Consider the following 22,636-nt stretch of genomic DNA (forward strand, 5'->3'; position numbering starts at 1 on the left):
ATAACAATAATAACTCACATTTCACGCATGATCAGATTAAACCATTCTAAATGAAGCAGTGGGATTGTATTTTAGTTGCACAAACACCGCATTCTGATTATTTCCCTGTCCGAATTTGACCTGCAATATACCTGTGCAAAGGTGACATTAAACCCCCCAATCATCACAATAAAGTCCCCATTAGGACCGTCCACCTTGGAAAATAAATACACATATGCATAAGTGAATGTTTTTACAAATATTTTATTCCATGATACACAAATATGACAAAACAGGAACTTTTCAGAAGAAAGAAAAAAATCAAAGACGTGTACCAATCTATTTCACAATGAATATTTGTGTCAAAATGAAAGGAGATTTTAAGCCTATTTTGTGTTTATGCTTTGTCTAACAAAGCAAATAAATGCAAATTAGAGAGGACTTGCATAATATAATGTTAGTCTGATTGGCATATATTTACAGGTGTGTGTATATATATATATATATATATATATATATATATATATATATATATATATATATATATATATATATATATATATATATATATATATATATATATATGAGTCTGTAGTGTCTATAGTGGTGCAATTCTCAAGATTCAGCAATTTGTATGTTCACATATTCAAGGTTTTTTTTTATACACTGTGACTTTATCCTTCTTGTCTTTTTCCCGTGGAATGTACAGGCTAACATAACACTGAATTTGGTGAGCAGAGATTTCTTCACATTGATGCGTGTGGGATAAATACTGGCATTGGAAATACAGCAATTAATACTTCGGGTTTTTTTATTATAATTATTATTTGCACAATACAAGTGTGGCACTTACAAGGTAAAAAAAACAACATTAACAACAAAAAAACAAAAGTGATCCATAAGAGGGTTCATAATGTGGCTGAAATGATTTTGTTGTCATGACACAGAGAGGAGGGGGCAGTCATGCAGTGTCGTCCCTTTCAGCTCCATTTTTTTAGGTAGTAATGTTGGGGTTGCATTTTTTTTTAATCTGCAGCTATTCCTTCTTCTCATCATCCTCCTCTTTGCATTCTTCCACTGCGCCACCGCGGTCCTCGTCCTGCGTCGTCGTCGTGCACGCCGCCGTGGATTCGCCCCCCGCGCCGGCCTGCACCGTGGAGGTCAGGTTGCTCTCCTTCTTCCACTTCATGCGCCGGTTCTGGAACCAGATCTTGATCTGGCGCTCGGTCAGGCAAAGCGCGTTGGCAATCTCGATGCGTCTGCGCCTGGTCAGGTAGCGGTTGAAGTGGAACTCCTTCTCCAGCTCCAATGTTTGATAGCGGGAGTAGATCTGACGTCCCCTGCGTCGGTCCGTCCCGTAGCCCACTCCTGCTGAGGTCCACAAAAAAAAGAAAAAAAAATCACCAATTATTTAAAGTTAAGTAATTGCTGTATCAAAAATAACTTTGCTTCTTTTTAAAAAAATAAACAAAATCTGTTTGTTTGAACATGCAAAAGGGCCCATCTCCAAGTCAAGGAGATACAGTCATGTTTTATGGGGCCATAAAAAGTAGCTTACTCTCTTGGTGAGACATATCGTAAAACGGGCCCATTTCCTTAATTTATTTGCTGCTAGTAAAACTCACCGCTGTGTGAGTTCATGCGCTGCATCCACGGGTAGATCGGGACGTTGCTCTTCTGCTCCTGGGCCGCCCGGCTCTGCTCCAACGTGTAGTCTTGGCCGATGTGGCTCTGCGCGCCGTGCATGTTAGTTTGCCTGCAACTGGGCAGCACGTCCTTGTCCTGCAGGAAGACGTTTGATCCATAGTCATACTGAGTCCGGCCCGAGCCGAACACCACGTTGTCTTGAGGCGAGTAGAAAGGCGCGTATATCCGATGGTTCTGGTGCGTCACCGCCGCTCCGTAGGACGAGAAATGTCTGACTGTGTCATAGGTGCTGGAGTTGATGGGCACGTTGGGCAAAACCTCTTGGCCACCGGATAAATGGCAGGAGAGCGACGGGTTTGCGAAATAAGAATTCATACCTTGCCTTGTAACCCTTCTTCTCCAACTCTCCCCACTTCTTTATCGCTCCCTTCCTAGTAAATCTCCCTCCCGCTTGTGTCAGACAACCACACCTTTCTCCTGCAAAGCTCTTCTTCTGTCTTTTTTTTTTTTTACCCCCCCTCCCTTGCTCCTTTAAGCCCCCACTCTGTAACCCACCGCGACTTTTTCTGCCTCTCCGCTATACACTTGGAGGATGCAATATTATTAATTTGCAATCTCCGGTTAAGACGCACAAAGCCGAGTGTTATAGCCGAGGCTTGGCTCGCTCAGAGACAATATGACAAAGTCAGCTGACCCCGCTCCGCCAATGGGGAGGCGGGAGTGGAGGAGAAACTGTAGCTTTTAGCCGAGAGCTGGAGCATTACTGCAAAATACCGATAAACACTGGAAGTGACACACTGTTGATTTTGGTTGTGTATAAAGCTACTTTTGGCACTTTCTGATGCAGCTATTTACATTTAAATCATACACAAATGTGTTATCTAATAAGTCCCCATGTGAGGACTAAATATACCATATATATATATAAGTGTGTGTGTGTTTGTGTCAGCGTGTGTGTGTGTGTGTGTGTGTGTTTGTGTGTGTGTGTTCGTGTGTGTCTTCTCAAAGCATGATATAGCACATCCCATATTAAAATGGTCACTTAATGTGAATTGTTGTGAGCAATTTCCCAACACTTTTGCAGTGAAGATGCAGGGGGAGGTGGTAAGAATGCGTTTATGGTCTCTCTTGTGTGAGGGCAATAAAACAAGTGACGTTTCCCAGCTCACCAGCAACTCTCTCTGCAGCAACTGCATGCAAAAGCAAAATAATAATATCGATAATAATTTGCTTTTATGAACATTATCAGTGCGGGTAAAGGAAAAAGAAGCGAAGAAGGGCCGTTTTACGCACAGGCTTTGGAGTTGAAATACAATACAAGTGCAGCAATTAAAGTACACTGAGTCGTCATACTTGTACATTCTTGTGACATGCACCAAAGGGGTGGGAGTGGGGGGTAGAGGAGACAAACTGATGATTATCTGAGCAGCAAATAATGGGTTTGGAAATTGCTTTTTGAGGTGCACTGCAAAGATGTGAAACTTGCGCGCACAGTCATTTGGACAAGACAAAATCGGATTTTTATAATTTCCACCCACTTTTCTGCTGTTGTCAGGGTGAATATACTATGGAAGGGAAGTGACTTTTTAAATTCCTCAAAACAAACACGATTAAATGCAAGGTTTTTTTTTGACAGGTAATATTAGAACATCGTTGGCATTAAAACAACGTTGTGGGAGTTAATGCGAGCAAGCCATTGATTTGTTGAGTAGGCTGATGACTGGAAGCCTGGACGTGAATGTTTGCTGTGTTGTTTGGGAGCCTGGATAGCCCATAAAAGAGACAACAAAGGCGAGGAGGAAGTGTCTGATGCCATAAAACGTCCTATTCGCCCTATCCGTGGGCCATATGTGACATGCGCAAATTTTCAGCAAAAGGCTGATAAAGGAGTTTGTAATTATCCAGCCTGTGCAAATTCCAACAATGAAACATAAACGTCATGAACCATATTAATTTTAGAGGTAAACAATTATATATATATATATATATATTACTGTACAATATGTTTTTGGGGGGTGGGGAGAAAAGTTTCAATATTCAGGGGGAAAGCGCTCGCTTAAAAAGGCCGTAAAGTGGGTTGTAAATAAAAACTGCAGTTGTCAATGTGTGGACTGAGGCTGGAATGCAGCAGAGGTTGTGTCACTGTGCACATTTAGAAAGCTCATTCTTTCCCCCGCGTTTTAGTGTTTTATTGCGGCCCATGAGGCGCATCACACGGAGGAGCGGCACCGAAAGGCACCTTTTGGTCCACTTTTGCGCAAATATATATTTTTTTCCCCCGCACGAAAAGGATAATAATCAGGTAATATTAACAGCATGTGACATTATAATCTCATTACTTTTTAAGGGTTGTTAGCGTTGAACGAACCGTCTGCTATAAAGGCCCATGTACAGTGTTTAGTGCATGCATGCAAGCAAGCTATTACTTAAACTCACACGCTGTTAGTTAGATGGCAATTGCACAATTTCGACATTATCTGTCATGATTACAACACAGCCAGGGAGCTAAAACCTGGCAAGCAATGGCATTTCCCTGCCTTTTTTCTCCCTTACTAATAAGGACTAATTCCCGTTCTAACAATGTAAAGCCATCTATAGGAACTTTACCGTTGCAGGCTGGCCCAATTACGTCCGGAAGTGTTGGACTTTATGCTCATTAAGCACTCAGGAAGCCGGTGCCCAACGAGCGGCATGTTGATCCACACATCATAAATTATAACCATTAGAGGGCAAAAGTTTTTTTTGCCCTGTTGGGATTTCCTAATGTGGTGATGGGGACAGATGCACGACTTCAATGAAGCTTTATGCAACACCACACACACAAAAAAAAACATTAGGCTTTTCTCCTTTCAACTCCGAACTCACTGGAATTATTGTGTATTAAATTTAAAATGGACTACATTTTTCTTCTCTCTGCAGGTACATGAGTGGACTGCAGCAGCAAGAACAGCCGAGGGGACAACAAACTACACGAAACACTTCAGGATTAAAATATGCAAGGATTCCACCATTACAAAACGTGCTAATTGTTGCATAGGACCCACGCGCACACACATTTAAATCATAACATATTGCACATTATTTAAAAAAAAAATGCCAAGGGATTACAGTTGAAATAGAACTGTAAAACTAAAAGTATCGAATTTACTCTGATGAGCCTCTGTTTAAATAAACAATACACAAGTTGTATTTACACACTCCAAAAATACAGTTGTGTTTTCATATGAAAAGGTAAGTGTTTAAGTGTTCAGTGCCTTAATTTTAAATTAAAAGACAAGTCACACACACACACACACACACACACACACACACACACACACACACACACACACACAAGCATGCACTCTGCAGCTGCTTTCTGCACATGCAAGCTGGAATTTTTGTCTACTTCCTTCAGAGGAAAAAAAAACAACCAAAAAAACCTGGAATGTGTTTGATGACATTTTTGATGTATTTTCTCCTTGACACGCTATCTATACACCCCTCATTGGGCGCCATGAACACCAATATTCTATAATGCAACCTTGCACGAAGAACAATAAATACAACATATTGCAAACATCAAGGTGTGAAGTGAGTGTGTCACAAAAAAATAAATAGATAAATAAAAAAACTACACAAAGTACTTCAATCGCCTATATAGCACGCTACAAAATAACCCTTATGTGAGAGGATCGGCATGAGAAAAACAGACAGCGTCCCACACACACACACAAACACACACACACACACACACACACACACACACACACACACACACACACACACACAAGTGGGTCAGCTGACGTCCGCAGTGAAGCGGCTATAAACAACTACGCCCCAACAGCAGCACCGCCCACTTCCACATTGCAAAACCCGGCAGGTCGCTAGGGGGCACTGTGGGGAAGTGCCACAGAGTGTCAGTGTGAGTGAGAAAGACTGTGCGTGCATGTGCACGTGCGTGCGCGTGAATGTGTGTGTGTGTGCGTGTGTGTGTGTGTGTGTGTGTGTCACAGCAGCCTGTTGGCAGATGCTTGTAAAAAAAAAAAAGTGACTAACAAGTTTGCAGGAGATATAACTGCAAAGCAGGACTCAGCTATATGATTGTATGATATATGTTATTTGTCACACTGGGTCGTCAATGATCACACAATATATTGCATTCGGAGTGTCCAGTCAGCATATAGAGCACCAGCCAGTGCACACGCAGCTTGAACACCATCTCCCACGCACACGCATCTGCACGGTGGTGTACAGGAACACCCCCGGGGAGGCCGCCTATATGTGGCCGTGCCCAGCAGCATATAGAAAGGAGAGGAATAAGCGGTCCTACCTGAGCGGTGCGTCTGTCCGGTTGCCATCAACCATGGTGCACATCTCTTCATCTCTGCATCCAGCCTGCTGTGAGGGTCTTTATCCCCCCCCCCTCCTCCCCGCCCCCCCTCACCAGCACCTTCCGAGGGGATAACCGCAGAGGCAGCCATGAGGAAGATCCCACAGCCAGGAAGTCCGTGGAGAGAAGAGGAATCAGCGGCAAAATGGCTGCACATTTTCTTTTTTTTCTTTTTTTGCGGTTCATCTTTTTCGAGGTGAAAAAGCAAGGGTTTTGCAGGGCTGCAGCCAGCTCTGCTGCCGTTTCAAAGGAAGGAGCAGGGAATAGACAACAGCATAAAGTTCATGTTCATAGAGCGTGAGCCACGTGGCTCGCCGCAGCCAATCACGGCGAGCCTTGAGTCGTAAACTTTTATTACTCAGCTGTAAATTTCTGTCTTTAACAACCAGGAATGTTTGCCCCCGTCTTATCCATCCTCCTCCTTTTTTTTCCAAATGCAGCGAATATAGAAAATGGAAAGTGTGGAAAAAAAACAACAACAAAAAATTATAATATATGCTGATGTATGTCTGTCAAACATATGAAGGGAATATGACAGGTCCCCTGGGGGACACGCTGCACGGTCGTGTAAGAAAGCAGGAGCGTGGAAAAAGTGGAGAGAAATAAACAAAGAAAAAAAAAACAGAGATTGATGCTGATGCTTGATCACGTGACTCTACACAGCCAATCAGGTGCACGCATTACTACAGCCATGTATCTAATAAACTTCAACATAAAAAATAAAAAAATGTGTTCCAGAAATGACACACCAGCAAGCAAAGAGATAATCTGACACCATCAATACCACTGCAGAAAAAAATGAAAAACTGGGGGGTAAAAAAGGAAATTCATTGCATCACCACAAAAGAACAAAGACTGCAACTCTACGCATTAAAATTCACCCAGTGGCAAATATTATTCCTCCAAGCATACAAATAACACAATATATTTAAAACAACAACAACAAATGAGCCTCTCCCATTTGACGATAAAATGAATTAGTTTTTTTACCCACATGGAGGAGCGTTGGTGTGTTAGATCCCTGCAGGCCGTCTTGTGCACACTGAGGCCAGCCAGCCAGCACACACATAGACACAAAAGACGCAACGACACACAAAAAAAAGCTTCCGAGCCTCGTCTTTACACCGCCAATAAAGTTTACAACAGGTACACTAAACTTTAGTGCTGATGTCTGCCCTCTGGGGAAAAAAAACACACAATAGCCTAATGAGCAAATCTTGTCACCAAAGGACACGTCCGGAATGTTCAGGCAAAACCGGGGAAAAATAATAATAATAACAATAATAATACATGTGTATCTATGTAAGACAGAAGGGGTTGTTATGAACACGCAAATGAAAAATATTGCAAGCATCTGAACAGTAAAGACATTTGCACTTTTTTTTTTACTTTAATACTATTTTCAAAGTCCATGCATTTCGTTCTGTTAACACGCAGGTGACTGAATTATTGTGTAAAGAACAAGAAAATCAACTAAACAAACATAACTGCTACCTGAGGCTTTATTACAAGTGTTTTTTAATTATCGAAATAATCCAATTTCAACAAAATCCCCCCCCTTAAAACACATGTAAATAATTTAAGTGATTCAAAATCAATGAAAACGCACTGCTGGAAAGTGAAAGTGAGTTATTGCCAACAGTTTCATTCAAAATATGGGCCTGAACATCACATATACGTTTTAATATCAAAATGAGATCAAATTAGGTTAAACGAAAGGAGGTTTAGAAAAAAAATATATATAGTAAATAATGAAACTACTATTTGATAAGAGCAGACTTTCAATGCAGCTGCAAATATTTACACAACAGTTACAGCATGTCTGGTTTGAAGTATGTGAACATTCTTCCAGAACTTGTACTGCTCCACGCCACACCTTGCTTAAGGATTTTTTTGTTTGTTTGTTTGTTTTTTGTTTGTTTTTTATGAAGTGACTCCAAAAACACTTTTAATAATGCAGCGGATGTGAGTTGATCTCCAATAGTACCATAACTCATGCTAAGATTCATTAAAAAAATGTTTTATGTCCTCCCTGAAGAGGGTTTTATTGTTGTTATTATTGTTATTAAAGGGATACATCACATTGCGCCGCAGGGTTGGCTTTGGAGATTTTGCATGCTGTGAATTGGGTAGAAATTAATATCTTGTGTTTATTTTTATTTTTATTTTTTGTGAATATGTTTGCCTTATATATGTGGAGGTAATCTGATAAAAAAAGAAGTGTTTTGTTTTTTTTCATAAAAAAATAAAAATATTATTTTTTTATTTTATTTTGAGGAAAACCTTTGAGCCAAAGACGTTATTCATGCATGCATTTTAGTGCGTGCACCAAGCCAAGAGGCAATCAATTGGAGGCTGCAATAAAAATAATGATAATAAAAAAAAGAAGGAGACATGATAGTGAGCCATCTTCTTTATTTGTGACTTTACATCAACAATGGCAGGACACAACGTCGTATTTCACAGGAGAAACACCAGGAAACGAGCATAACTGTTGACATCAATATATAACAATACGTACGTAAAGGTTATATTCAGTGCAAAAAAAAAACAACAATAAAAACATCTACTCTATATCACCAGCACGTTCAAATAAAAAAGGAAACTCGCTGTAATTGTTGCAGGTTCACGCAGTCAATGTGCGTTATTAGGCAGTTTTAGTTGTTGGGGAAATGTCGTTCATTCAAAGCCGTTTGCCCACTATGGTGTGCCTGCGTGGATTTCTGCAAAGGCAAGGCTCGGAAGTTTAGGTAGTGCCTCATGGTAACAATCTCTTAATTGCTTGGCTTGGAACTAATTGTCTTCCCAAAACGCAAAAATATATGTCATCAAGTGTACATGGTTGGGTAAATGCTACATACATAACTTAATAGTAACACTTTTTTTGGCGTGCGTACACGAGTGTGTGTGTGTGTGTGTGTGTTTATGCATGTGTGTGTGTGTGTGTGTGTGTGTGTGCGAATAGGTGTAACACTTTGAAATAAAAACCGTACGAAATCCCTATATTCAGAAATATCTATTGCAATTATCCCTAGGTTTAGGTAGCATCAAAGAATTTCAAACGATTGTAATTACCTGGTCGTCCTCCAAAATAAAACGTGTGAGGCTGCTTAAAAAAACAGTAAAACTGTAACAAGGACAATAATAATCATAATATAATAACAGAAGTGGGTGGTTGTACAAACTATACTCAGATCTCCCATTGATTTTACAGACGTGTTATTATTATTATTATTATTATTTGTATATTTACAGCTGCGGGTTCAATTTAAAACAAATGTGTCCAAACAAAAACAAATATAGCTATAGTCTATTTTCCCCCTCAATCTAACATGCGTTTTGTTTCCCTTTTTGTTTTGTTTTTTTGCCAAGGCAGCAGCTCTAATATATAATATCAAATGCTTCCATTTTTAAGTGTGTTTGGGGGGTGTCATAACGGGAGAAATGTGCATATAGATGACGGGAATATTGTTGGGGATTCCTGTTCCCACTTGACAAAACGAAAGGGTGGCCATAAAAAAAAGACGCTCTTGTGACTCCTGCTCGTTTTATGAGACCTTTTTTTCTCTCTTCTCCCCTTCTCTTTTTCAGACCATATAACCATAAAAAGGACCATAAAATCACTCCTTGCTCTCTTCTTTCTCTTCCGCTTCCTTCTCTTCCACCTCTTCCCCTTCACCGTCCTCGTTGCCCTCCTCCTCGGCCTCGGCCTCTCCCCTCTGACCCGGAAACTTGTCCTTGTTGTTCTCCTTTTTCCACTTCATCCTGCGGTTCTGGAACCAGATCTTCACCTGGCGCTCGGTGAGGCTCAGGGCGTGCGACACCTCGATCCTCCTCTTGCGGGTCAGGTAAGGGTTGAAGAGGAACTCCTTCTCCAGTTCCAGGGTCTGGTAACGGCTGTAGGTTTGCCTTCCATTGCGTCGTCCTGGCGCTTGGATTGGAAAAAAAAACATGAATGATTAAAGATGATATGGTTGACAACATTACGCACAGTTACATAGGCCCCATATAGTGGAGGTACATGCATACAAGTACTGTATAATACACATGCACTATAGTCACTATAGTTGGTGCGTAATGCACTATTTTATAGTGTATTACGCATAAAGCATTACGCATTCCTATACATTTAGATCTCTTCAAAGTTATGAAATACATGATCATTGGCAGCAAATATGATGTGTGCTGCACTGCAGTAACACACACACATGCCTCTATGACACATGAACACACACACACACACACGTATGAGGTGATATTAATAATAAAAATAATAATAATAATAAAGCAGATTCTGACCGTGGGGTCTCATCCACGGGAACATAAGGCTGGGAGAGGAGTTTTGATTTAAGTGGCCTTGTCCTTCTCCAGGGTTCGTGCCTCCCGACGATTTACAGTCCGGATACTGCGCCAGGCTCGCCTCTTGCTGGCTACCGTAAAGCGTTTGCCTCGGCAGGGTTTCGTATCCGTAAAATTTTCCCGCGTCGCCGTGGCACGCCAGGGCGCATGGGTTCTGCTGGTATCCCGGGTTGGAGATGCCGCCGGTGCCGTGGTGGAAAAAGTCCTGCACATGGTGAGACGGGTGCTGGAAACCCGGGGCGGCCGCTCCGGGTCCGTAGACCAGCGTGTGGCTGCGGGCGACGCTCTGTGGGAACCGGCAGTCGTAGTAAGTTGGCTCCAGAGACTCGCCGCCTTTGTACTTGGAGAACAGAGGGTTGACAAAATAGGAGCTCATGTTTGGTTTTGCATCCAGCGGAGCGTCTGACGCTCGGCTCTTTTTCCTCGCACGCACGCACGCACACACACACACACGCACACACACACACACACACGCGCGGCGGCGGTGGAAGATCTTTCCGTTGGGGGTGATGGCAGCCTTTTGTTTGGGGGTCCCAACCCGCACACGGCGCGCGCACACACACGCAAGACAGACAAAACCGGAACTGGAAGAAACGCTGCCCCTTTGGACGATCCGCGGCAGATCACTCGCTCCGAGCACTTCCTCTCGTCCGAGCTGCTGCTGCTGCTGCTGCTGCTGCTGCGTGGTTTTTCCCCCTGCAGGCTCAAGTCCGGCTCATGTGTGCATGTGTCTTATCTAAACTTAAAGCTTGGCGTGCATGCTCCACCGGCACAGTCACAGACGCTGCGTGCTCTTTTTTCCTTTTTTTTTTTAAGCTTCCCACCCCCATCGCAGGCACCCCCTCCCCCCTCCACACCCACCCTCCCCAACCCCTTCATCTTTTGCACAGCGGTCAGACACCAGGCCCTCCCTATAGGGATACACGCACACCTGCACTCATCATGTATGTGATCAGCTCATCATTGTGCATGTTTACATTTAACAGCTTTGACAAATAAACGACATTGCTGCGGGTATACTTGGGATCCAGGGTGAGAATGATCATTCAAATAACGATAATATGTGAACGGAATGTGCAATAAGCCACACTGCCATATTACTTTTTGGCACAAGGTCTGAACAATGCACCTGTTATTCCCTTCTTATTGCTATTTTAATGCATGTCTGCACCAGAGAAGGATACACTTTTAATCTCATTGTACATGCGTATAGTGACATTATATATGTATAGTTATAAACAGATAAGCACCATATGCTGCTGTAATAACACAAAATCAACAATAGCCCCAGGAAACAACAGAATAGACAAAACACACACACACAAAAAGAAGCTTAAAGAATGCTATAAGAACACAAACAACAATAATCACCATATAATGCTACAGAAGTAGCAACAACACAATAAGGGCATATGTTTATGTCACCATGAACACAAAAACTATTAAGCATTGGCAGCAAAACATACATGCACTCATGATATATGATAAGATCGTACACATGCATGTTGACATATAAAAGCTTTACTTTACAAAAGAATAATCATAATAATAACAATAATGATAATACAAATAGGCAACAGGCAGAGAATGCTATACTACAATTTGACAAATTCAACAAAAGAGAAAACCCAATATAAATGCACACACACACACATGCAACCTAAATGTGGCAACAAAATAACCACTAAATAACACAATGATTTACACAAATAACAATACAAGCACCAGTAATGGTGTTCTAACACAAATAAACCTTTACATTGCAGGACAGATGCTATCACGGTACTAATAACACAGCATAATGACCAATTAATGATGCTGTAATAACACCAACGACACAATAATCACCAATACATGATGCCATAGAAGCAGCAACAAAACAATCAGACCTCAAGTGCACATCAACTACAACAATAGCCAGTAATGACAAAACGTGCATGGGATAAACTAAACATTGTACTTGTTTACATTTAACAGCACAAATAAACGTCATTGGTGCATTATACTTGGAGAATACTCATTATAACAACAAATGAATAATTATTATCACAAAGATATGCACCATGCACAGAATACTGCTGCAATAACATGAAATCACCAATTTGCACACACACACATACACACACACACACACACACACACACACACACACACACACACACAACTCAAATACAACAACAAAAGAGCCACTAAATGACATAGATGACACAAATATTAAGCAACAGTAATGCTGTTATATGCAACATAAAAAAACTGCAGGACAGATATCACATTACCAGTCACACAACATAATCACCAATTGATGACGCTATAAGATTAAAAAGCAGCAACACAAATAGAGAACAAGTGAATGGTGCCATGCATGAGCACAAAAACTAGGACTATAAGCAGTGACAACAAAACATACACGTGACCAGCTCATCGACGTGCATGTTTACATTTAACAGCACCAGTACCCCCCGAAACCCCTATACGGGCGGTTTGTTTTTACAAAAAAAAAGCCATTTATGCGTTATAAATAGATAACAATCATTATGATAACATAACAAAAATCAAATCAATGCACCATGCAGGGAACGTTGCTGTGATAATACAAAATCCACAAAAGCCCCAGACACAGTACAGCCCCCCCATTACCCTCCCCAACCACACACACAAAACCAAAATACAGAAACAAACGCAACACTAAAAAAAATAAATGATACAAGAAGACACAAACAACAACATAAGCACCAGTAATGTTGCTGTTATAAGACAAGCAAGCCAGCAAGGTTTAAGACTGCAACATAATTATCCACAGGACAGATGTTATAGTGCCAATAACGCAACATAATCACCAATTAATGACGCCATAAGAACACAAACAACAATAATCAGCAATAGATGATGCTGTAGAAGCTGCATTAGCAACGCAATAACAGTAAGTGTGCAGTGCCACAAAGAGCACAACAACTATAATCAGTAGACATGCAGTACATGCACACCTTGGTGTATAATTGAGTAAAGGGGTCAGGGCAGCATCCCCCGAAACACACACACACGCACACACACACACACACACACACACACATACACACACACACACACACACAACACACACACACACACATACACACACACACACACACACATACACTTGCACCCGGCGCTGTAAAACACAAAACACCGACACACGCAAATATAAACACGACCTATGAATAGTAGGTGCCACTCAATGACCCTGTAAAAGCCACCGGGGATAAATCTCCCCCGTGTGGAAGAGTTCATAAAATTTTACACTGGATGTTTAGCTGCAATCAGCACTCGCAAGTCTCAGTTCATACTCGCACATACTCGCCCTCCGCAGTCTCCAAATATGCCAGTGTGCTTTTTGTAGGGGCCACTAACGTTTTATACACATCCTCGTAAAATATGAAAGGCGCACTGGGCAAATTTATGGACCTTCCACACTCTATAAATATGCAGATTGCCAATCATTGTTACACAGACGCAGACGCACACACACACACACACACACACACACACACACACACACACACACACACACACACACACACACATTCGTGAGGACTTTTAAGTTTTTTAAGTGTGGGTGTCACAAAAGCCATTTAATACAGATATGCATATTGCTATTATTATTATTTGTTTGAATTATTATTTTATGTGCATTAGCGAGTAAATGTATCTGGCAAATAGTGTTTAGCGCGTCAGATTATATATATATATATATATATATATATATATATATATATATATATATATATATATTGTGTGTGTGTGTGTTAATGTGTGTGTGGGTGTGTGTGTGTAGTATCGATGATTTACTCAAAGTTTACTAAATTAAACACTTACATAAGTAATATGAATGAAATATAATATTATACGATATTATGAAAACTATTATTACATTATTATTATTATATTATTCATATTACTTGTATATATATGTGTGTATATATATATCATTTTATATCTATAATTCATATTTATTATAGCTATTTACTCCGACATTATGACATTTACGTTGTTTTTATTGTTTTTACATGATTTTTTATGACTCCAAATGTGTTCTGCAAAGACATTATAGATATACAATATTTTAAGTCTTTATATGAAATTAAATTACGGTCCCTAGCTAATATATGACGTGTTCATGACACAATGCAAGTGCTGCAACCTTTAATTGGATGGACACAAGTGTTTTGAAAAGCAAAAGAAAAAGGTTTGTGTGACAATCCTCTCACAAGCTTTCCACGGTCGAAAACTAAACGCGGCCATTTTGTCATCGTTGATGGAAGCCTTTATTTTTAATCACAAACCACAAAAACAAAGATAGCTTGCAGAAACAAAAGGAAAAACGCTTCCACGGCAGGCTGCTCAAAACGTGGAGCAACAGCGTCATCTAGCGTCCGATTATGTTTGTAACCCTGACTAGCTGGCTGGAGTCCACCAATCAGAGAGTATTATGGTGGTTGGTGGGGGGGGGGGGGGGGGGGGTGGCGGGGTCGAGATGCCCCCATTTGTCCAAATCATGTCAGTATGTGGCCATTTTGCTTGAATAAAAGCCATGCGTGATTTGCACCGGGACGTGTTTCTTTATTATTAGTGTCGTATTATATTGCGCATTAAGGCTTGCACTATACTTCCCTTGATAAACAGCTATTTCTTTATCTAATGGCGGGCTATTGATGAAGTACATTGGGGGAGGGGGGTCCACAGGCAGCTGGGTGCAGATCCCTTAAGGTGCGGAAGGATTCCTTTGAACGCGTCCTGCAGCTCCGTCCATTAAAACCATAAAGTCATTTAGGCCAGACGTCTAGCCAGTCGCCCGAGTTTGCTTTGTTGCTCTGCATTTGAGACAAACAAGCGAGCTCCATGGCGTGGGGTTGTAAAAAGTGCCATTTTGTGCGTGGACATGTGTGTGTGTGTGTGTGTGTGTGTGTGTGTGTGTGTGTGTGTGTGTGTGTGTGTGTGTGTGTGTGTGTGTGTGTGTGTGTGTGCGTGTGTGTGTGTGTGCGTGCGTGCGTGCGTGCGTGCACGTGTGTTTGTGGCTGTGTGTCCGAGCGGAAACGCACAGGATTTGGGCTTTGAAAAGTGCAGCATCCTGTCTTTATTGTTCTGCACCACAAAAAGGCAATTTAAGGCCCTATAAGCTACAGGGAACAAATGTGAGGATCACTCTCACATTCTCATGCAGGATTGGCTCAAACTAGTTCTTTTTTGGTTGTTTTTAAAAATAAAAAAAAATAATACTAATAATATTGAACACTGTTCCACGCCAAATTGTGCTCAAAAAGGCCATATGTGTACATTAGCTGTATGTGGACGTTACTTGCTTTGCATGTACAACCCATGTGAATTAAAAAATGAAATATACAACTGAACAATCGCTAGCATTATTCCACAGTAAAATACTGTAATCAAAATGTAACACAACCTTACATAAAATGAATCTAAATATTACAGTGTTCTTATATCTCGCAGCATTTAACATCACAGTGAAAGTCACGTTATTTACCCTGAATTCTTACAATAAACATTTTTACAAAGTAAATATCGGACTTGCAATGATTGCATCATTAAATGATGGTACCAGAATCATGGTTTATTGAATCTTGTAAATGGATATTTAATAAATGGCGGCTGCGTACACAACATTTGTGGCCTTACACGACCTACTTAGATGTCTGCATATCCGAGACACATCATCTCTAACTTGAGTGCAATATTAGCATGTTGTTATTCGTGCACTGACGCACGCAAGTTAAATCCACAATCAACACAAAATGCAGTGTAGTATTTGGAGGTTATGTTTGTATTTTTGCAGTACTCTCTATCTACATTCAGTTACATTCGCAGAGGATAGTACAGTCCAAAAAAGAGATACACAACAACTATCACAAAAAAAAAAAAAAAATACAAGACAAGACAATTGCAGATGTTTGTTCATCCAGTACAAAATAGTCCACCTGCAACTTCAATTATGGGTGTGTGAAAATACAGAGGATTTCAAGTATAATCTCCCACTCATGGAACGCTGCGTAATGCGTCCTAATTGTACTTTTTAGAATTTTCCCTTACAAAAAAAACAAAACATTTTTTTAATGTAAATTAGCTTTCTTTCATGTGCGTAGAAAAACAACGACAAGAGTCTCGACGATGGGGCGTCGAGGAGGGGTTAATCATGATAAATATGAAGACAACTGCTGTCCATAGCGCGTGTAATAATAATAATAATAATAATGATACTATTCATTATTATTGTTCCTTGCTGTCACTCTTCTCCTTGTTCATTTTCTTCATCTTCATTCGCCGGTTTTGGAACCAAATTTTGACCTGCCTTTCGGTCAGATTGAGGACCCGGGCCACCTCATAGCGGCGGTCCCTGGTAAGGTACATATTGAACAAGAACTCCTTTTCCAGTTCGAGAGTCTGGTATTTTGTGTAAGGACACCGTTTCTTCCTGGTGGAGCGTGCGTGGATCCAATTTGCCACAGGGTTATCTGCAAAAAAGAAAAACAAAAAAGAAAAAAAAGTTTGTATTATTATTTGCAATAAATATTGTTGTCAGGGAGCTGCACAGCATGGCTATAAAGAGCTCACATGTCAACGGAAAGAAAATAATTCGTACACACGTATTAAATATTCAAAAGTCAATAACATGCACTCTACAAGGGCTTGCTTCTGCGTCCCTTAACTTGTGCGCAACACCATCGTAAAATACTCAATGCGCTTTTTCACTTTATTGGCCCATAAAGTAGACCATAGTTCAAGCCGTTACAGGACCTCGTCCATGGGACGTGTTCTTATATATGTAGACATCCTCAGTTCTTTTTTCTGATGGGTCCCATGATTGTGTTTTAACTGATTCTGCATGCATAAATAGCACAGAGTTTTGCAATGACCAACATTGCTTGTTGGAAATACAGGCCTAAAAAGGGTTGAATACGTTTGCAATATTAGGACAATAATACTAATAGTGCTGTTTGAATGTTGTATGATTTTCCTCCACCCAAATGCAACGTGTTACTGTGGGCTTGGAGCATGTTTACAACCGCGTGAGGGTTTTATAGCCCCAGTATCATTAGCCCAGTAGCGTTTGTCTTTTATAGTTGCAGAAAGGGGGGATGAGTGTATAATTTCACTTTACAGACATGTTCTTTCCAGTACACACAAAAAAAAGCAGTAAAAAGGAGCTTGAACTTACTGGGGTCGATCTCCGGCTTCTCCTCTTTATGCTTCCCAGCAGCCAGCACCTCCGGCTCGGGCGAAGGGAGGCTCTGCAGCGTCTTGTCCCGCATTTCCGAGGATGAGCAGTACAAGTAATCCGTGTAGGTCCGCCCGGTGCTCCCGAGGCATTCACCGGCCCGGTGCTCCGGGAAAGCGTCGGACTTCAAGCCGTAGTGCCTGCCGCTGCCCGGGTAGCCATGGAAAGGCACCGCGCCCGAGATGGGCTCCAGCCAGGAGCGCACGTACCGAGACTCCGTGCCCAAGTGAGCCTGGTGGCCGTACGGATGGTACACCACCGAGGACTGCGAGGGGGCCCAGGACGTGGGGAACACCGCCGGCTTGGCTGCGAAGCTGCAAGAGGGATAGTCGCCACAGTCCGGGACGAGAGGACGCGGGCCGGCAGGGTGCGAGGCGGGCGCCGAAAAGCGAGTCGCTGCTGCCGCCGCCAGGACCTCGTCGGTGTCATGGCTGATCAAGGAGTCCACATAATAATTACTTATGGGACCCGTGGTCGACATGTCGAAGCTCCCTGCACTCTTTTACATGCATCCGATTATTAAATGGGGTGTATGTGTACTTTTTTATCTGACCATAGAACAATCAAGGCAGGTAATTATTTCCCCGAGCTCGGACGCCTCCGATTGGCTGCCTTCGTGTCACGTGACCGTATTTACCCCCACACCAAAAATATAGTACGCGGATCAATGCGCCACTTACCCCGAATAGCCTTTGCGCTTTTACCGGATTAAACGTGTTATTTGCTTCTGGCTGGCGGACGTCTTTATAGGTAACCTCCACTGCGGCGTCCACTTGTTTTTTGGGGCGACAAAACGCGGAGGAGGAGGGTGTTACTGGAGGATCTGTGTGCAGTCGCAGTGCAGATACATGCGCACAGGGGCACTATTTGATGGTGTCATCAATCTCTGTCTGCCTGCAAAATCTGCTGTAGCAATTTTGCAATTTTAACATGTTTCTTTTCAGGATGTGGCAGGGTGTTTATTTGTTTATTTCTATAGGCAGTGTTAACACTTAAATAATTCAGGGGCATTAATAAAATAGTATTTTTAAGAGGGCGCAACGACATTTCCAAAAAGGGGACCCGAAGTAGATAGCATTAGAGAAGGGGATCCCAACATTGTTGACAGGCAGCCCACTAGTGCGGCGGTACTCCACATAGTGGCCGTTCAAGTTTTAATGGCTGTCAATAAATTTTAACGACGACCATTTGATTGTTCATAAACGTGTCATTAATAAGCCAGCATCCTGCAGTCCCTCGCTTGACATAAAACCAACACAACTTTATACTCGTGTGTGTGTACACATGTCACAACACGCACGCACACAAACATGTACACACACACACACACACACACACACACACACACACACGTCACAGACACACACACGCAGGCCGTGCAGGGATGAGGGAGACATTGCAGCCCCGAAAAGGAGGTAAAAGGGTTCGTTAGATTAAAAAAAAAAAAAAAAAACTCTCCTAAGGGAGATAATAGGCTAATTTTGCCGTTTTATTCCGCAATATAAAGCCACGTGCCACTTAGCAACACTCTCGCACACATGTAAACGAACACGCTGCAATGCGGGTCTGCAATTAGAATAACGGTGCCATTAAGTTTAATTTTAATCTCACATTTTAATGTCTGTTTTTAGACTGATGCGGGGGTCATGTTTTTTTTTCCTTGCAAGCATGTGCGGGCATGTTTTTTCTTGTTGTTGTTGTTGTTGCTGTTGCATCTTTATTTCAGTTAACGTGATTACTAAACCTATTGCAAGCATGTGGACTAAATTTGACAATTCTTCGTTATGGGATTCTTTAAAAAAAAAAACTGGAAAAACTGGACTGTGAGAAAATATTGACAAGTCTGCAATGGTTTTAACATGAACTGGAAAAAGTAATGGCAGTAGAAAAACTAGTTTTTTACTCTTTTTCATACTCACAATAATTGTGTACAAACGTTGTTTACATACATACATATATATATAACACATTGTTTTTTTAATATAAATATATATATATATATATGTGTGTGTTATATATGTATGTGTATGTGTATATATATATATACTTATATATATATATATATATATATATATATATATATATATATATATATATATATATATATATATATATACATACACATACATATATAACACACATTGTTTTATTTATATATATACACATATATAACAATATGTTTTATTTATTTATATATATATATATATATATATATATATATATATATATATATATATATATATACATATATATATATATATATATACATATATATATGTATATATATATATGTATGTATAAACAATGTGTGTTATGGAGTTCAGATTCAAGCATGAAATATAAAAAGCCAGACAGCAAGTCAAATGTTCCCCCAGATGTATTCTGGCCACTATAAATTGTCCTTAACTTCAATGAGATCGTTTCAAACTTGTACTTTTTTTTTTTTTTGTACCTGCAGGTTTAAGGTCTACGTCTGTTTATTCTGCTGTTGCTACTGCTGCCATTAAACCTCGCTGGAAAGTCTTACAGCACATATCATCTTTTAGAATGGCTATCGTTCCTTTATTGTTATTTTTAATGCCTCTAATCTTGATACCTCGCTACTATTAGTTTTTGTTTTGTTTTCCCATACATGTAAATTGCATATTCGATAGTCCTGTCACTTTCTGGTTATTTATTTATTTCACTCAAGTTGCAAATTATATTTCATATTCGAATGTCTCACCCGTTTGCATTCCCCGTTGTCAATCTAAATAAAAGACGTGATATATAAACAGTTCTATGTCTGTCATCCTTTTTGTCATCAAGCATCTAAATTGATACTGTGTGCCAGTAGAATAAGGTTTCTTATTTAGCCGTAAGTCTTAATACAACAAACACATTTGACGTCTTGCTATGCTTTATGTTGATATTATATTAGATTAGATTAGATAGTACTTTATTTATTCCGTCAGGAGAGTTCCTTCAGGAAAATTAAAATTTTCAGCACAATCCCATTCAAGATCAGACGAACGCTGACGGGTCTGCCGGCTTCCATCGCCCCTTACAAAACAGATGAGATACAGATATATACAAAAATTATGTTGGTTCAATGGAAACAACCCAAACAATGACCTCAATTTCCTCATCGTCTTTCTATTTAGGAACTAAACTGATTTTTGGCCCTTTAATATTTGACTTGTGTGCAAAGTATTTGTTTTTTGAATATAGTTTTAGTATAAAGACTGCTATTCAAAAGCAAAAAAGAAAGCCATCATCTGCAGCAGAAAAAAAAAACCCCATTGGCCTAAATATTTCCCTGCTTAGTCGTTTCCTGGATCATTATTTTGGAGCAAATTCAGATACATAAAAAAAATTCCATCACAGTCACAAGGCATGCGGGAAATATAATCCATCCATTCATCCATCCATTTCCTACCGCTTTTCTCGTTATTCACGTGCAATTAGAATTTCCACAACACATTAAAACGGCCTCAATTGCATGTCTCTGGCTCAGAATAATATTGATCATCACCAACATTTATGTAACAGTTCCACGTAGAGTCAAAGTCAAAGATAGAAAAAAGAAAAAAGAAAAAAAAGAATAACGTTATGTTGTGTTGTATTCAAGGGGGATTTTTCAATGTGCATCATCATCTCTGCACAAGCCTTCATTTGCATATATTTGACTAAAACAGACTCTATACAGCCGATGCTGTATCTACTGCTCCTAGTCTATATTGCCAGCTTCATATTAGGACTGAAGGCATATATTCCATATATATTTCCATATCATTCTGAGAACCAGCGCCCTCTGCAGTAGACATGTGTATTTAGTCTAGTTTTTGTCAGCCATATATGAATATACACAATAGCCACAAAAAAAAAAAAAAACACTATAGAGAACGATGGTTCTCAGGAGGATAAAGCCTCATAGCATTACGCAGCGCATTATTATTATTATCATTATAATTAATAATAATAATATTACTGTATATATATATATATATTCCCAATGAATATAAGTAACGATTTAATACATCCCAGTTAAAATGCATTGGATGTTTTATTCTCTTATTTTGTCCTGCAGTGTCTTGCCACATCTCAGAAGTGTTCTTAAAGGAAGTGCGCGTCTGACGGCTACGGTTCCTGTGCGCCACTACAAAGTGGAAATAAATGGCTTTATGTTTATATGGTTTTAGGGTGAACTGTTTGCGGCGCTGTAAAAGTCTTTGTGAGCGACACATTCCAGGAGAAGACGGCCATTCACAAGAGCTGAATGAAAGTGACTTTGGATTCCAGACTGTTCCCCCCAATTCGTGCAATCTGCAGCGGCGCTGGGGGGGAAACCGAGGGGGATTAGCGCAATGTGTACACGATAGCTGCAGCTTTGGAGTCCAACAAAACAACACAGCATCGTGTTGCATCCCTTTTTTGTTCGTTTTGACAGCATTTATTTTCTTAAATTCGATTTTACTGACAACATATGCACAAGTGAACGTTAAGCAAAACACAAAAAACAGGTTATGCACAAAACTGACTGTGTGGGTAACATTATGCAACAACATGACTCATATCAATGACAGAAAGAAATAGATGGGCAGATGATAGACGGACAGAAGAGATCATGCATGACACAGTTACGACATGAATATCAATGAGACACAACGTGATGAAATGGGATCCTACAATTAACTATTATTAGTGATATCATTAAGCCAACATGTTTTTAATGTAAGAATTAATGCTATAACGTCATCATCTGACTCCAAATCGTACAGTTATGCTCCAATATTTTCTATTCCATGTATTGCTACTATTAATCTCACAATTTAATCTTTCCATTCGTGTATTATATATATTTTATTTTTACATTTATTTTAAAATACATTTAATGCGGTGTTCATTTTCCCTCTTTCCTCTGCCATTGTTATTGTCAATGGTGTGTGTAAGTGTGTGTGTGTGTGTGTGTGTGTGTGTGTGTGTGTGTGTGTGTGTGTGTGTGTGTGTGTGTGTGTGTGTGTGTGTGTGTG

General features: G+C 40.4%; 3 protein-coding genes across 4 annotated transcripts; all 3 read right to left on the reverse strand.

The window, feature by feature from the left end:
* Nucleotides 1-772: 772 nt before the first annotated feature.
* On the reverse strand, nt 773-2,528 carry hoxc6a (homeobox C6a). Of its 2 annotated transcripts, none has more exons than XM_061903304.1 (2): nt 1,605-2,528; nt 773-1,350 (listed from the first exon to the last, which is right to left on the reverse strand). In XM_061903304.1, exons 1-2 carry the CDS (start codon nt 1,999-2,001, stop codon nt 1,016-1,018), a joined length of 732 nt encoding a protein of 243 aa, XP_061759288.1. In that variant the 5' UTR covers nt 2,002-2,528; the 3' UTR covers nt 773-1,015. The 2 variants fall into 2 exon arrangements, with proteins under 2 accessions (XP_061759288.1, XP_061759289.1); XM_061903305.1 differs by having other exon boundaries at nt 773-1,347; nt 1,605-2,527.
* A 5,868-nt stretch (nt 2,529-8,396) lies between these two features.
* Nucleotides 8,397-11,134, reverse strand: hoxc8a (homeobox C8a). The gene is made up of 2 exons (XM_061903310.1): nt 10,298-11,134; nt 8,397-9,929 (listed from the first exon to the last, which is right to left on the reverse strand). The coding sequence occupies exons 1-2, from the start codon at nt 10,731-10,733 to the stop codon at nt 9,619-9,621; spliced, it is 747 nt and encodes a 248-aa protein (XP_061759294.1). The 5' UTR covers nt 10,734-11,134; the 3' UTR covers nt 8,397-9,618.
* Nucleotides 11,135-16,151: 5,017 nt separating this feature from the next.
* hoxc9a (homeobox C9a) lies at nt 16,152-18,298 on the reverse strand. The gene is made up of 2 exons (XM_061903309.1): nt 17,565-18,298; nt 16,152-16,860 (listed from the first exon to the last, which is right to left on the reverse strand). Exons 1-2 carry the CDS (start codon nt 18,103-18,105, stop codon nt 16,616-16,618), a joined length of 786 nt encoding a protein of 261 aa, XP_061759293.1. The 5' UTR covers nt 18,106-18,298; the 3' UTR covers nt 16,152-16,615.
* Between the last annotated feature and the right edge of the window lie 4,338 nt (nt 18,299-22,636).

Source organism: Nerophis ophidion, linkage group LG06 (genome assembly GCF_033978795.1).
Source record: "Nerophis ophidion isolate RoL-2023_Sa linkage group LG06, RoL_Noph_v1.0, whole genome shotgun sequence".
Lineage (NCBI taxonomy): Eukaryota > Metazoa > Chordata > Actinopteri > Syngnathiformes > Syngnathidae > Nerophis > Nerophis ophidion.